The sequence below is a fragment of the Orcinus orca genome, chromosome 15, assembly GCF_937001465.1.
Source record: "Orcinus orca chromosome 15, mOrcOrc1.1, whole genome shotgun sequence".
Lineage (NCBI taxonomy): Eukaryota > Metazoa > Chordata > Mammalia > Artiodactyla > Delphinidae > Orcinus > Orcinus orca.
The window spans coordinates 71,760,447-71,777,037 of NC_064573.1; the positions used below are offsets into that span (position 1 = coordinate 71,760,447).

Sequence of the window (16,591 nt, forward strand, 5' to 3'; positions counted from 1 at the left end):
GCCGCGGGTTCCGCCGTCTCGGGAGCCCCCGGAGCCCTGGGTCCGGCCGCGGAGATCGCGGTGGGGGTGACGGCAGGCCTCCCGCGCAGCCGCGATGCTGAGCTGCCGGGCTGAGGCGGCGATGACCGCGGCCGACAGGGCCATCCAGCGCTTCCTACGGACCGGGGCGGCCGTCAGGTGAGCTTTGGGGGGCGGGACGGCCGGGGAGTCCGGGACCAGAGGGACCAGGGTACCGAGGCTGGCCTGTGGCGGCCCTTTCACGCCCTAGTAAGGGTCCCCAGGAGCCGGAGTGCGCATTCCAGAGGTTTCTGCGTCCCGAAGTGTTGGAGGCCCAGGCCTTGGGGCGGGAAGGGCGACGGGCCTCCAGGGCCTCCAGGCAACGGCGATTCTGTCGGCACTCCCCAATTGTGCTGGCGCTCCCAGTTTTATCAGTGCCGCCTCCACCCTCCTCCTCCGCCTGCCAGTGCCTCCTGTAATCCTGTCATTGTCCCCAGAATTTGCAGGGATCCTCAGCCTTGTCAATGGCCCCCTCGGAGCTCTCAGCGCCTCGCAGGCCTTACCGGACCCCTTCATCCTTTCAAGACACCCCCAATCCTTCTGGGCTCCCTAGTCATGTCAGTACCTGGCCTGCTAGGGTTCCCCAACCTGTCAAGCTCCCCAGTCCTGCCATGGTTCTCACAACCCTGTAAAGTGCCCCGGGCTTGCTAGCGCCCCCAACCCGCACTTTGTCAGTACCCGTCTTCCTGTCACACCCCCCCACACACTTTTGCCAGGGATCCCTTAGTCTGTATGGGTCCCTAATCTAATTAGTGGCTCCTTATCTTGCAAGGGCACCTAAACCAATCAGGACCCCTTAACCTGTTAAGGCTCCCAGTCCTGTTAAGATCCCACATTCCTGCTAGGACCCCCAATAGTACGGGTTCTCAACCCTGTCAGTGTCCCTATGTCCCTTCTCTTATCCACCCTCCCTCGGGCTCCAGGCTTCAGAGCTGAGCAGTGTGGCTCCGTCCCTCCCCCCAAGCCCCCTTCCTGACCCTAAATGACTGAGACCCATTGCTCAGGTCAGCTTCCTCCCTCTGGAACTGGAGCAGTCTAAAGAGCTTATCATCCCAGGGTTGGAAGTCCTCAGTGGCGATCCTGTCCAGTGCCCCCATTCTGTAGTTGGGACACGGGCCTTGCAGTGGCCATGCCTGTGGTCCTACAGCTGAGCTGACAGCAGAGCTGCGGGGAGAAGCCAGATCTTTTCACTCCCAGGCTCCACTACTCTCCTCGTGTTGTGGAGTTTCCAGAGTTGGCCCTGGGTTTTTTATCCATGCCCTACTTAGGACCTAGGCAGGCCCTCTCTCCCATCCTTTTGACATTCTGTCCTTCAATTTCCCCATGAGCTTCCTGGTTTGAAGCACAGACTTCGCAGCCCAACAGACATGAGTTCAGATCCACGTGGCCTCACGTGAATATACCTATTGTGTAAAAATCAGCACAATGTTGCATTAAGAAACTTCAAGAATAACTTTCATGAATGAAGCTGAGATTATAATACTTGATAATTGCAGCAGCTAATATTTGTTAAGCTCTTACTATGCACCCCATGCATTAGCACTTATTCAGTCTTTACAATAATTCTGTAAGGTAGGTCTCACAATTGTCCCCATTGTACAGACGAGGAAGCTGAGGCTTAGAAGGTGCAGTGACACCATAGGGAATAGCAGAACCAGAACTGAACCAGATTATGGAATTCCACTTTCTTAACCAAGTTCTGTGCACATTCTACCGACACTGTCTTGGGAGAACAAAGATTTATTTGAAATTCAGTCATCAGTTGTGTATCACATCAGCCATGACACTGGAAAAATGTTGGTTGTTGTAGACAGAGTTACTAGTATTACCAGTGGCTCTTCCCTGAGTTAATGTTGACTGAGTTGAGGTCAAAACAATATTCACATGATCCATACATGGGGATAAGAATATTTTAAACATACACACACATATATGTAGCTAACACATATATATAGGTATATATTGCACAGATATATGTAGGTACATATATTGGTTGCCTTATTTAGTGGAAATACATAACTGTGTATGAAGACAGTGTTTTAAGTTACTGGTGAAATTTCTTTATTTGTAGTAAAAGAATAACTTCAGTATTCGAGTCAAGCCTCAAATGAAGAAAACTGTAATATAATAAATATTTAGAAGATCTTTTATACTATTGTATGCCTCTCCCTTACCCCGTTTAATAACCTACAAGATAAATCCATTTCTGTATTTCTCCAGGTCCCAATCATTCAATAAGTATTATCAAGAACCTACTATGTGATCTAAATACTTGGAAACACTTGGGATATGTTAGTGTGTAAAACAAAGATCCCTGCCCGTGGGGACTTTGCATTTCAGTTGCGGGAGACCGAAAATAAACGTGGTGAATAAGTGAAAGTTAGGTTGGAAGGTGGTGAGCTCTGTGGTAAAAAGAAAACGTAGAACTGGGTAAAAGGGCCACGAGTGCAGGTTCTAGTAGTTTGTTAGAAGTGAAGGGATGGGGAGGGAGTGAGCCAAGCAGTGGCACCTGGGGAAACAGCATCTGAGGCAGAGGGAGCGCAGTGCAGAGGCCCTGGGGTGGGAGCTTGGCTGTGGCCCGGGTGGCGGGGCGGTATGGCAGCAGAATGAGAGGCAGAGCAGGAGGAAAGCCCTGGCCGGTGGGGCTCTGGGGAGGTTGTGCTCTGACTTCGGTTTCAAATCCTAACGTCTAAATGTGCTGATTTTCAAGACATAATCCTATACTGTATATTACTTTAATCTGAAAGCAAGGTATTTGTCAGGCCAGTGGTTATTCTGATGAAATGTTACTTCTGTGTACCTGTACCTGTATATACACATATTGCATTTGTGATGAGGAAAGACAGTAAACTTATTTTCTTTTTTAGATATAAACTCATGAAGAACTGGGGTGTTATAGGTGGAATTGCCGCTGCACTAGCAGCAGGAATATATGTTATTTGGGGTCCCATTACAGAAAGAAAGAAGCGTAGAAAAGGTAAGAATGAAGCCTTTGGATCATGGTCTATAGACTGGACCCAAACTCTTATTGTTTAAAAACAGTACAGAAAGGGGAAGACATTTTTGGTTCTCTTGTATCTTCAATTTTGTCAGTAGTACTTTCTTTTAAACAGAAGTTAATTTTAATGACTCATTATGTTATACCCCACAGTAAAAAGATTTATATTTCACCCGCACTAAGGTCATGAGTTTGAGACATGCTTCGTAATGAAAAATTTCAAGTGGCTTAATTGTCTAAGTGTTCTCATTGCTATGGCCATTGTGTTTTTCAGTTGTACAGTTGCCTAATTGTGTGACGCCTTTGTGCTTTCACTGAATAGCTGCTAGTCACTAGTAAATGTTTCAAGTTTGTTTCTTCACTAAAACAAAAATCTATTTCCTTATTTTTAAAAATGCCCCCCTTTGTCAATGTTGCTCTACTTATATTGATTAAAATTCAGCCAAAATAAATAAATATATAAAAGGGACAGGTGTAGCAAAATGTTGATCACTGTTAATTCTGGGGATGGTTGTAACTGGGGTTCATTAGATATCTACTCTTCTTTTGTGCATGTTTGAGAACTCTCATAATAAAAAGTTGTTTTTGTTTGTTTTTGTTTTTTAATTTCAGCAGAAGAGGGAAGTATGTCAGATTTTGTTGATCTCTTTGCAGAAGGACTGATCAGAATGGCAGTAGTGGTGTCTTTCCCACTGATTATAAGAACAAAATCATTGTCCTGGGGAACAGGAACAGAACAATTGTTTTCTTCTGTTGTGAGAAACATTGCTTTCTTAACAAAGAAGAGAGAGAGTGAGGGAGAGAAAGAGAGAGAGAGGTTACTAAGTGTCTCTGAACATTCAATGGAAGCCAGGCTGTGCCAGACACTCTGGTGCATTTCAGTAGTCACACGCGGCCCGGACTTGTCCTTCTGCGGCTTATGGTCCCCTGAAGGAGCAGTGGTAGGACTGGGCCTCGGCTAGGACAGGATGCCTGGCCCCCTGCTCTCTGTGGATGAGGACTTTCTGAGGTAGGGGTTTTCAATCCAAGGCCACGGTGCAGGAATTCTGGGTCCCAAATGGGAGAAGATAAAGGAGATGGTCCAATGCGATGCGCTGTTCTCTTGTTGCCCCCACTTTTTTAGGGCTTGTGCCTGGCCTTGTCAACCTGGGGAACACCTGCTTCATGAACTCCCTGCTGCAAGGCCTGTCTGCCTGCCCCACCTTCATCAAGTGGCTGGAAGAGTTCACCACCCAGTACACCAAGGGTCAGGAGGAGTCCCCCCAACACCAGCGCTTGTCCTTGACACTGTTGCATCTCTTGAAAGGTACCTACCTGGAAATGTAAAGGGCGTGCTGTGCATTTTCAAAGCAGCAGCCCAGATGGCAGGCAAAAGGTTAATAGCCTTTATGTAGAAAAATATCATACCTATCATGATAAAAGCACTAAGGGCCCAATAGGTAGAGACAGGTGTTTTTTTTTTTAATCAAAGCTGTAATCTTTTATTTTAAAACTTGTCAGTTTAGTAACAGCTTTTTAGGGAAGGAGAAAAATCCACTTCCATTTAAGCATTTTGACTGTAAGAAGTACTCTGGTTTCACAAACATCAAAGTTTAAAAACAAAAAGTGTCTTAGCCTAGGAAATAAGGTAATTCACAAAAGAAATAATACAGATTGTATTAAGATAGATACAGAATGCATCTAACAAACAAAATAAGCAATTTGGCCATCATCAAAGAAATATAAATAACATAATAGTGAGGTACCATTTTTTGGCCTGTCAGCAAAGATTGGAAAATCCACAATCCTGACCAGCTAGCTGTTGGGTGACACGTTCATAAATGCTGGTGGTGGTGTAACTTGAGGCAGCCTTTCTGGAAAACAGTGGAACCACACAGTAATAGCTTGCAAAATGTTCAGTACCGTTTGACCAAGTAATTGGTGGACTATGATTTACACTAGCCTGCAGTGGAGTTCTCAGGGCAAACAGGTGTGGGACTGGCCCAATACTGGCCCCGAGCTTGGAGAGTCACAGTGTACACGGGCTTGGTAAAGGTTTTAGGAAGCCACCAATCTAACTTCATTTTGAAACCACTTTTTTTGACTGTAGAGCTGGCTTTCCTCCTGTAGCATCTGGACAACCCCACACGCAGATACCAAAATCTGCAGATGCTCAAGTCCCTTATATGAAATGGTGTAGTGTTTGTGTATAACCTATGTACATCCTCCCATAAGCTTTAAATCATCTCTATGCTACTTATAATACCCGATCCAATGTAAATGCTATGTCAATAGTTGCCGGTGCCTGGCAAATTCAAATTTTGCTTTGGGGAACTTTCTGGAATTTGTTTTCCTGAGTATTTTCTTTTTTTGGGGCTGCACTGTGCAGCGGGATCTTAGTTCCCCGACTAGGGATTGAACCTGGGCCCCTGGCAGTGGAAGCGCGGAGTCTTAACCACTGGACCGCCAGGGAATTCCCTTCCTTAGTATTTTCAATCCTTGCTTGAATCTGAGGATGCTGAACCAGTGGGTATGGATGGCCGACTATATGTGCAAAGATCTCCAACGCCTAGTGGTAATGGGGGGAAAAAGGAAAGAATATGGTTATCCAGCAGTAGAATGATTAAGCAATCAATGGAATGTTGCATAGCCATTAAGAATCATCTTTATGAAATGTTTCTGTTTTCTTTTTAATTTGGGAGAGGGCATAGGCTATCCTATTAAGTTTGAAAGAGTGGGGTACGAAATATGGTATAATTTTACTTCAGCCAAAGCAAAAATTTCCACAGATAAAGGCTGGACAGAAAAAGCCAAAATGTTAGCCATGGCTTTTTTGGCATGGTGCAGGTGACAGTTTAAAAACATGAAAAAAAAAAACCTTTCAATAATAAGCGTGTATTACATAGTCAGAAAAACAATTGGATTTTAAAAACACTCAGCTGAATATTGCTTCACTGAGGTATGATCTCAGCTTGACACAGAAACCAGTATGAAAAGTAAGTTCTGCTCTTCTGTATAAGAGGCAACTTGAAAAAAAAAAGAGGCAACTTGAAAATAATTTCTTTTACTGCCCTGTTAAAAAAAAAAATGCCATCCCAAAGACTGTGTTAAGAACTGACACATCCACATAGGTGTCATGATGTAGGGTTAGGTGTTGTCCTCCCATTATATCCTTCCTTCTCTGCTTCTGCTTCTCAGTGTCTTTTATTTTGGTTTTTAGAAATAGTTTTCCATTATTATAAGTAATTCATGAGTAAATTCTTCTTGTTGAAAAATTAAAGCATTACAAATAAGGCTAAAATTCTCTTTATCACTACCCGCTCCTTTCCTTCCTTCCCAAAAGTAAAAGATAAGTGTAACCTTCCAAACCGCTTTCTGTGCATTTAACTATGTTTCTAAATACCCATAGAAATGATATATTGTTTTGTTTGTTTTTTCATGACCAAATAACATGATATGTATTAGAAAAATGGCCATTTCATTACTTGTAGCTCTGCCTCATTCACCGTTTTTTTTTTCTTTTTGTGAGTTTACTGGTCTCATGTATTTTGTCTTCTGTGAACTGCCAACTCATATCCTTTGCCCATTTTTAAAAATTGAGGTGAAGGGGCTTCCCTGGTGGCGCAGTGGTTAAGAATCTGCCTGCCAATGCAGGGGACATGGGTTTGAGCCCTGGTCCGGGAAGATCCCACATGCCACAGAGCAACTAAGCCTGTGCACCACAACTACTGAAGCCTGCATGCCTAGAGCCCGTGCTCCACAACAAGAGAAGCCACTGCGATGAGAAACCCGCGCACCGCAACGAACAGTAGCCCCCGCTCTCCACAACTAGAGAAAGCCCGTGTGCAGAAACGAAGGCCACATGCAGCCAAAAATAAAATAAATACATAAATAAATAAATAATAAATATTTGAGGTAAAATATTCATAATGTAAAATTTACCACCATAACCATTTTCAAGTAAACAGTTCTGTAGTATTAAGTATATTCACATTGTTGTGCAACCATGACCACTATTCATCTCCAGAAAGTTTGCACCTTCCCATATTGCAACTCTGTATCCATTAAACAATAACTTTCCATTTTCCACTACCCCCAGACCCTGGTAACTACTATTCTATTTTCTGTCTCTATGAGTTTGACTATGTACCATATTTAAGTGGAATCATACAGTATTTGTCCTTTTTTTTTCTTCAATATTTTTTTTTTTTTTTTTTTTGCGGTACGCGGGCCTCTCACTGTTGTGGCCTCTCCCGTTGCGGAGCACAGGCTCCAGACGCGCAGGCTCAGCGGCCATGGCTCACGGGCCCAGCCGCTCCGCGGCATGTGGGATCTTCCCAGACCAGGGCATGAACCCGTGTCCCCTGCATCGGCAGGCGGACTCTCAACCACTGCGCCACTAGGGAAGCCCAGTATTTGTCCTTTTATGTCTGGTTTGTTTCACTTAGCATAATGTCCTTGAGGTTCAACCACATTGTAGCATGTGTCAGAATTTCACTCCTTTTTAAGGCTGGATATGAGTAATATTCCGCTGTGTGTGTATATGTATGTATATACACACTACATTTTGTTTAGCCATTTATAGGTCAGTGGATGCTTGGGTTGTTTCCACCTTTTGGCCATTGTGAATAATGCTGCTGTGGAGACTGGTGTACAGATATCTGTTCAAGCCTGTGCTTTTAACTTTGGGGGGTATAGACCCAGAAGTGGAATTGCTGGATCAAATGGTAATTCTGTTTACTATTTTGAGGAATCACCATACTGCATTCCACAGCAGCCTTGGCATGTTACATTCCCACCAGCAGTGCACAGATGTTCCAGCTCTCCACATCCTCACCAGCACTTGTTATTGTCTTTTTTTTTTTTTTTTTTTGCGGTACGCGGGCCTCTCACTGTTGTGGCCTCTCCCGTTGTGGAGCACAGGCTCCGAACGCGCAGGCTCAGCGGCCATGGCTCACGGGCCCAGCCGCTCCACGGCATGTGGGATCTTCCCGGACCGGGGCATGAACCCATGTCCCCTGCATCGGCAGGCGGACTCTGAACCACTGCGCCACCAGGGAAGCCCCTTGTCTTTTTGATGAGTGTGAAAGTGATATCTCATGGTGGTCTTGATTTGCATTTCCCTAATCATAGGTTATGTTGAGCATCTTTTCATGTGTTTATTGGCCATTTCTAGGGGTTTTTGTGTTTTTTTTATGAAACGTCTATTCAGATCTTTTGTCCATTTTTTAATTTGGTTTTCTGTATTTTTGTTGTTGTTGAGTTTTAGGAGTTCCTTATATATTTTGGGACTCAAGCCCTTATCAAACATGTGATTTACAGACGTCACACACCTTTACAGCTGCAGGGCATCCATAATCGCAAGACATCCCGGTTTAATTAGCCATTTGCTCCTGGTGCCTCGTCTACATGAACAGGCTGCAGTGAGCATCCTTGTACGTGCCCATCGTGCACATAGGCACCTCTTTCCCTGAGACAGATCCTGAGAAAGTCATACTGCTGGATTGTAGGATATGAAAATTAGTAGACATTGCCACACAGCATTTTAGGCAAAATTGGGCTGAAGGGGACATTCAGATTTTCCTTGGGAGGGTAAAAGCTAACAGAAGGGCTGCCTCGGCATGCAGGAGGAAGAAGGAAGGAACAGGACCTCTCCTGACGGGTCTCCTTCGTACTGGAGGGTAAAGGTCTGACCTCAGGGTTTATTCGCACTGATAACTGGCTACTGGCTGCCAACGCTGCTGCTTCTCCACCGCAGGTCACCACCCACGGCACCAGCCATGTTCTGAGAGGGGTGGCGTTGGCAATGTTCAGACCCTCCAGAGTCAGAGTCTGAAGTATTCAGAGCTATCTCTCAAGTTCACTGACTGCAAATCAAGGAGGAGAAACAGGCTGGCTTAGTTTATCTGGAGAATCACTGAGCTCCCAGAAACTGCATTGAGAGGGCAGGCTCCTGTATTTTTATCTCCTCTGCACTAGCAGTACTGGCCCAGTGTGATATACTGGTCCATAATAATATGCTGTGGGACGGGGGGTGGTCAAGATCAGGAATTAACAAACTATGGCCCTTGGGCCAAATTTGGCCTACCACCTGTTTTTTTTTAAATAACTTTATTTATTTATTTTTGGCTGCATTGGGTCTTTGTTGCTGCGCATGGGCTTTCTATAGTTGCGGCGAGCGGGGGCTACTCTTAGTTGCGGTGCGCGGGCTTTTCATTGCAGTGGCTTCTCTTGTTGTGGAGCGCAGGCTCTAGGTGTGCGGACTTCGGTAGTTGTGGCTCACGGGCTTAGTTGTTCCGTGGCATGTGGGATCTTCCCGGACCAGGGCTCGAACCCATGTCCCCTGCATTGGCAGGCGGATTCTTAACCACTGCACCACCAGGGAAGTCCCACCGCCTGTTTCTGTGAATAAAGTTTTATTGAAACACAGCTATGGTCATTTGTTTACATATTATCTATGTAATATGTAATATGACATATTATTTATGTAATATGTAATATTACTTATCTGTCGTCTATGGCTGCTTTTTGTGCTACATGGGCAGAGATGAGTAGTTGCTACAGACACCTGCAAAGCCTAAAATGTTTACTAGCTGACCCCTTACAGAAAAAGTTTGCCAACCCCCATCTAGATGCAATTGTAATATAAATTCATAAGCCCATCAGACTTTTATTTTTGTCTGTTAGGCTTGATTCTACCTTGATTAAAAAGTAAACAACTCAGGAGACCGTTTCAGGCTGCCTCATAGAGCTTGATGCTTTGCGGGATAATCAGAAACTCAAATGCAAACAAGTCCCAGAGAAGGCCTTATGGCCGCAGGAGAGAGTCCTGTAGAGAGGGGTTAGGGCAGTGAGTGTAGGGTTGGACCAGATGGTTGTTTAAAGGCTGGTTGTTTAAAGGCCCTCCTGTCCCTCAGAGTTGTGAGTTAAAATCATTTTATTCACTACAAATCTTGCAACAGTAAATTTATATTGATGATAGTAATTCAGATATCTGAAAGTCAATTACTTCATTTAAATGGTGCAGCCTCATGAAAAATTACATTCATTTGACAAACACGAAGTGTCTACTAGTGTACTAAGCATTGGGTAAGGCTACAAGGAAGAATAATGAAAGAGATATAATTCCAAGGTGAATTTTACAGTCCTTACATTATTAATTAGCTTTGACACGTTGTGCTGTGCAGCTTTTCTGGTTGGTTGTCATGCTGGTTCACTTAATAACTGTGCTCCTTTTTTGTTCCCAGCTTTATCCTGCCAAGAAGTCACTGATGAAGAGGTCTTGGATGCAAGCTGCTTGTTGGACGTCTTAAGAATGTACAGATGGCAGATCTCTTCGTTTGAAGAGCAGGTGAACACAACATTCAAAGCAGGTTTCCTTGGAGAACGTTTCCCACTAATGAGGTGGGGCCTGAGCTCCAGAAACAGCTGCATTGCTGCAGCGGGAAGAATAAACGCCAGCATTGACCTTGCAGTTGTCTGACCTGCGTGACATTTCTGTGACATTTTAGACAGCCTTAGTGTCCCGAGACCAGATTGTGAACTTTATTCCTGCTCTCGCAATCAGGGGAGAGGGAAGGTTCACAGGATAGGGCGTGAGCACACAGCTGCCAAAGAGGGCAAATCTTTTTAGTTCCTGAGTGACTTTGCATTTCAGTGGATGGTGGGGACATCTGGAGCCTATTAGAGAGAAGCAGGTGGCTTTACCTTAGAGGCTCAGAGGTTTGGGTGAGACTCTTTTTTAGACTATACCTTCATTAAAAAAAAAATCAGTCTTCGGAGGCTGGGTTAAAGTGGCCGCAAACCTTGAGCAGCTGTCATATGCAGTCCCAGGGCCTTCCTCCAGCCACTCCCGCCCCCCTTTTCCACGACTACAGCTTCCTTGTCTTCTTTGGTACTGGCCACCCTCCTCCTCTTCCCCAGAGGACGAGGCTGAGGCTGAGAGAGTGAAGCTCTAGGGACCAAAACTTTCGCTTCTGTTTGTGTACACTTCGGCGGTCCATCCCCGCCGCCACATTTCCAGGCTGGCCCTGGCCAGCGTTGGGTTGGCTGCTTCTGCCTCCCCCAGGGAGCCCCTGGACCAGAGCCCCTGGGCTCTCAAAACTGTGGGGCTGAAGCAGGAGGCATGTAAAAACGGAGAAGTGAGGCGGGAAGGCTTCCCCTCTCCCCTCTCCTTTAGAGATGATCTCTGTTTCCACTTTCATCTGAAGCCATGTATGTGTTACTTCTTAAACACGACGTTGAGAGTATCCTATACTTTCTTAACAGTGCTTCTCGATTGATCCATTATATGTTGAAATATTTTTCCATTTAGAGAATACTTTTTAAATCCTCCTCTGGTAACTGGAATTATTTAGCTACATTTTACATTTCTCTAAACTGAGACAGTGACTGAGATTTAGTCCTTAACATCAGATACCTGTCGGCTGAAAAAAAAATGCACAACCTCAAAGTTGAGAATTAGGTTTTATTTGACAGACGTCCTGAGGACTTAAGCCCGGGAGGCAGCCTCTCACATAGCTCTGAGGGACTGCTCCCAAGAGGTAAGGGAGGAGCAGGATATATTAAGTGTTTGCAAAATCAACAAAAACAAAAACAGATAGAGCATCAGAAGATTACTGTCAATTAAAGAAAAAACAGACATGTCAAGTTAATGAATTTAGCATTTTTCTGTGTAAGGGAAGATGCAAGTGTCTGAGTTCATTGAAATCATTCCTTGGAGATGCCCCTTAGCTGTCTAGGGCCGGTATCCTGCTTTTCTCCATCTTGAATCCTCTCAGAGGACACAGTAGGGGGCGGCTGCAAGAGCTGATGGCTTGGTGGCCAGCAACGTCCTTTGTTTACTGATATGACAGGTGACATTCTTTGCCCACATTCCTTTTCTAAGTCCTGCTCTTCTGTCAAGGACCCACTTAAGTCCCAGTTGCTCCTGGGGAGTATTTCCAGTGTCTGACACTGAGCCACAGAGTGCCGTAGTATGTGTGGGAAGGAGAAAGCATGTCTGTCTCTGGTTCTGTTCCTCTTTGAAGGTACCCAGAGCATCTAGCATGGGGCCTTGTCCACACCTTCACTATTAATGATCTGGTCATCCAACCACTTTTCAGTGTTTTAAGCTAGAGCTGTGGGGTGCTTTGGGCCAGGTACGTGAATCATCTGATTGAATCCTCACCACAGCCCTGTAAGGAGTTACTGTTACTATCCCCATTTTACAGATGAGAACACTGAGGTTCAGAGCAGTCAAGTGACTTGCCCAAAGTCACACAGCTATTTGAGTGACAGAGCCAGGATTCAAGCCAGTCTGGCGCTAAAGTGGCTGCTCTTCAGCTCTTCTGCGATACTGTTCCTTTTCTCAAGGCCAAGTAATCACATGGCTGATGGTGACAGAATAGGTTTTGGATCCGACTCCATCCTGTCTCGGGATTTTTCTCTGTGGTGAACCGTTGCTCATGCTTCATGGGCTGGCCCAGATGCCTGGTCTGTCAAGGCTCCCCGAGCCTTGCAGGAAGAGGTGATCCTCCCTCAGCTCCATGTCCAGGGCTCACTGGTCATAACAGGGCCATAGCATTGCACTGCTAGATAGTAGCAAGGCTGCCATGTCTGCCCCTGGGTTGTGAGTCCCTGAGGGCAAGAGCCTTGCCTTACTTACCTTGGACTCTCCATCACTCTCTCGCCAACTGCTGGTCACAGCCTCAGAGGGGATTCATTTATATGTGCAACAAATGCTTACTGAATGCCGGCCTCGGGAAGGGCCTGCTGAGGGCGCTGGGTGGTAGTGTCAAGCGTGACTTGCAGGGACCCTGTGCTCAAGGAGCTCGCGGTGTAGTGAGGGTGGGGCTGCAGACCGTCCACAGGTAACTTGAACATGTGCTAAGAAGGTGACGTGAGAAAGTGTGGGGAGGACGGGCGGTGAGAGGAAAGCGGCAGGGGGACTCCTTAGAGGGGGCGGCTTCTCTAGAGGCCTGAGGTTTCAGCTGAGACCTGGAGTCTAACGAGGAGCGAGGCCCGGGGTGCTGTGGGCGCAGCGTGCCAGCCGGAGGAGCAGAGCCGGGGCAAAAGCCTCGAGCAGCTGCAAGGACACAGAGTTGAGAAGGGCAGGAAGGGCAGGGCAAGCAGCGGAGGAGAGGGGGCTGTGGGGACTGCAGGGCCTGGGAGGCCAAGGGCTGGAGCTGGGCTTCTGCCCTGCGTGCAGGGGGAGCCCCTCGGAGCTTCGGCAGGGGACCGCTTTGGCCCGACCTGACATGTGAACAGGACCATGCCGGCCTCTATGTACAGGAGGGGTGCAGGGGGGGCAGGACGGGAGCAGAGAGGAAAGCTGGCGGTGTGCAGACACCCAGGCCGGGGAGGGTCCAGCTCAGGCTGGGGCTGAGGCAGGGCAGTGGAGAGACCTCAGAGATTCAGCGGGTGGTTTGGAGGGAGAGCCTGCGGGGCCGCTGCTGAATGGCTGGGGGTGAGGTTAGGTCAGGGAGGGCTGGTGACGGAGGGTTCCCTGAGGAGACCTGAAGGATGAGAGAGGCGGCCGCGTGAAGGCGTGAAGATCCGGGCGCGGGAAAGACACAGGTCTGAGGTGGGAGCCGGCTTGGCACATTCAGGGAGCAAGAGAAGGCCAGGGGCTGGGGCGCGGCGGGGCGGGGAGAAGGTTCTAGGGCCGGGGCGTGTCAGGGCTGGCCAGCCAGCTAAGAAGGGAGCCGTTCACTGCAGCAGTGAGGCCATCGGGAGGTTGAAAGCAGAAGAGAAAAGTCATTTGCCTTTAGAAACAGATCGCTCTGGTGACTGTGGACGGAGCCGAGTGGAAGCCCAACGAGTATCAGCCGCATCAGAGTTCAGGGGGGACGGGCTGCCCATCCCAGGAGAGTCTGGGTGGCTTTGGCTTTTGGGGAGAGGGGCGTTTGAGTTGATCCTTAAAAAATAGTCCCCTGCCACGTGAGGCGGCAATTCTGCTCTGGGTGTACGCCCGAAAGAGTTGAAAGCAGGGACTCAGATATTTTGTGTAGCCCGGTTCACAGCAGCATCATTCGTGACAGCTGAAAGGCGGAAGCAGCTCACCTGCCCATCGATGGCTGATGGATAAACAAGATGTGATGGGTGTGCATAGTGGAGTATTACTCAGCCTTTAAAAGGAGGGAAATTCTGTGCCACGTCATAGATGAATCGGCATATTGTGCTAAGTGAGACAAGTCAGTCACAAAAGGACAGACGCTGTACGATTCCACTTCTCTGAGGATAAGCGGAATTCACAGACCACAGAGCAGGACAGTGGGTGCCCAGGGGTGCGGGGGATTGGGGAGTTAGTGTTTAGTGGGCGTGCAGTTTCCATTTGGGAAGATGAAAAAAGTTCTGAAGAGGGACGGGGGTGATGGTAGCACAACAGTGTGAATGTGCTTAATGCCAATGAGCTGTACACTTAAAAAGCTTAAACTGGATGAGTGTTTTACCACGATGAAAACAAAACAGTAGTCAGGTAGAGCAGAGGTCAGAGCCGTCTCAGTAAAGCTAAACCAGGCTCAGAGATGGCTCAGATCAGCGTCAAGCCTGCCCACCCAGCATTCGTTCCTTCTCTCTCTCCTTGGGCCTCTCCCTTGAGGGCCTTTACTCGTGAAGATGTCTAGGATGTAACCATTTCCATGTAACGCACTGGGCCTTGAGAAGGTGGAAAGCAAATTCTGCCCACCTTAGCCATAGGGGGTCTTCCTGGTGGTCCACACAGGGGTGGTTCTGACGTTGCCGCGGCCTCTTCGGGCCACTCTGAAGAATGCTTTGCCCTTTGACAGGACGCTCATGAGTTATTCCATGTCATTACCTCGTCTTTGGAGGATGAGCGGGACCACCAGCCCCGGGTCACACATCTGTTTGACGTGCATTCCCTAGAGGTAAACCATTAACACTCTCGATACCATGAATGCGGTCTGTGCATATCGAACAGGTACAGGGAATACAAATGTAATGTTCGTGTAACTTTAAACTCAAAAGTACGACTCGATGAAAACCCAGTAGTGGGAGTGAGGCTGGGGGAGGGTCTTAAACGTCACGCTTGGCAGCCGGTGACTTTGGTTAGAGATGTCGAGCTCTTAAAAAACGATTCCCTGCTTCAGTCTGTGTTGGGCTTGAGACGAAAGAATGTATTTCCCCCCCTATTTAATACAGGAGAACAAGGAGCCACAGGAATGCTAAATGAATCTTATTTCTCTGGCACATCATAAATGTTAGGGAGTCGATAAAAGTTAATTAGTAAAAGGGGGGGAGTATTCCGGAGAGGCAGTATGTTCAATTGCATTTGGTGAAGGAACAGGTACAGTAACCAACCAGAGAGCATAATTAAGGCCCCTTTTAGGAAGCTTGGTTTAAAGTTGACTTTGAGGGACTTCCCTGGTGGTCCAGTGGTTAAGCCTCCATGCTCCTAAGGCAGAGGGCTCGGGTTTGATCCCTGGTCGGGGAGCTAAGATCCCACGTGCCGAGCGGCATGGCCTAAAAGTAAAGAAATATATAAATAAATAAAGTTGATTTTGAACTGTGCAGTCAGCACAGAAACTTGTGAGATTTAGGAGTGGGGCGAGGGTGGGTGATCAGAGAGATTGCAGCAGGGTTTGCAGCCTCTCTCTTTTTCGTCCCCTACAGCAGCAGTCAGAAATGACTCCCAGACAGATCACCTGCCACACCAGAGGTAGTCATTTTCCATTGAACTGTAACACGTGAGATATGTACTTTTTAGAAATGACAATAATTTGCTTTATGTTTTCTAAAAATAATGTTTTTTCTGGTGACACCCATTCTGACTTGGAGTGTGTGTACTTGAAAGGAACCTGTGTTTTGGGAACAGTTATAAACTGTCCCCCTGGTGAACATTTTGAATTGTTCCATCACACCCGAGCCCTGCTCAGTTTCCTCTGAACGGACTTACTTCTCCCTCAAACTAGGGTTTTTCTTGACCTTCTTGAATTGGTCCTCTGGTGAACTCAATAAGCTGAAACCGCCGTGTCCTCAGCATCTACACTTTAGCCAACTATTCCTGCAAATGATCCCTTCCTCCTTGGAAGGAAATTATTGTTTTCTTAACACTTAAAAAAAAATGACGTATCAATTCCTTTGCACACTGGTAGTAATGAGAACAATTCTCTTTTGGGTCCATACCGTGTGCCAGGCACCGTAATATCTCACTGAAGCCTCCCAACAGCTCTATGAAGTTGGCGGTATGGAGGATAGTGGGGTCATAATTATCCCCATTTCCGGCAAACTGAGGCTTACAGGGATGAAGTCTCTGGCTCTGGCCACGTGGTTAATAAGCAAAGCCAGGACCCAGCCCAGGCCGGCCTGACATGGCGCCCGTGGTTCCAACTAGCACACCACGCTGCTGTGTTTATTCTGCTAGCCCCCATCCTATCCCCCCCAAAGCTCGTGTTTTTCAGAACTTGCTTATTCTGATGATTTCAGAGGTTTATCTCACTTTATGGAATGTTCACCAGTGGTATCATTCTTGTGACATCTCAAACATTTGAAGCAAATGTTTGTAAAAAGACATTATCAAACACAAATTTCTTTTTTAAATGTGGCTGTGCCTATTAT

At 46.9% G+C, this 16,591-nt stretch overlaps 1 protein-coding gene across 4 annotated transcripts in view; it reads left to right on the top strand.

The window, feature by feature from the left end:
- The window catches only part of USP30 (ubiquitin specific peptidase 30), a 27,350-nt gene continuing 10,759 nt past the window's right edge, over nucleotides 1-16,591 (top strand). Inside the window, exons 1-6 of one of the 4 annotated variants that reach the window (XM_033408569.2) lie at nucleotides 1-177; nucleotides 2,925-3,034; nucleotides 4,179-4,361; nucleotides 10,282-10,385; nucleotides 14,803-14,901; nucleotides 15,647-15,692. In XM_033408569.2, the coding sequence (XP_033264460.1) occupies nucleotides 95-177; nucleotides 2,925-3,034; nucleotides 4,179-4,361; nucleotides 10,282-10,385; nucleotides 14,803-14,901; nucleotides 15,647-15,692 (625 nt within the window). In that variant the 5' untranslated portion in view covers nucleotides 1-94. Of the gene's footprint in view, nucleotides 178-2,924; nucleotides 3,035-3,667; nucleotides 4,065-4,178; nucleotides 4,362-10,281; nucleotides 10,386-14,802; nucleotides 14,902-15,646; nucleotides 15,693-16,591 lie in introns of those variants that run through there. The other 3 variants (XM_033408570.2, XM_033408571.2, XM_049698607.1) reach the window with 3 other exon arrangements.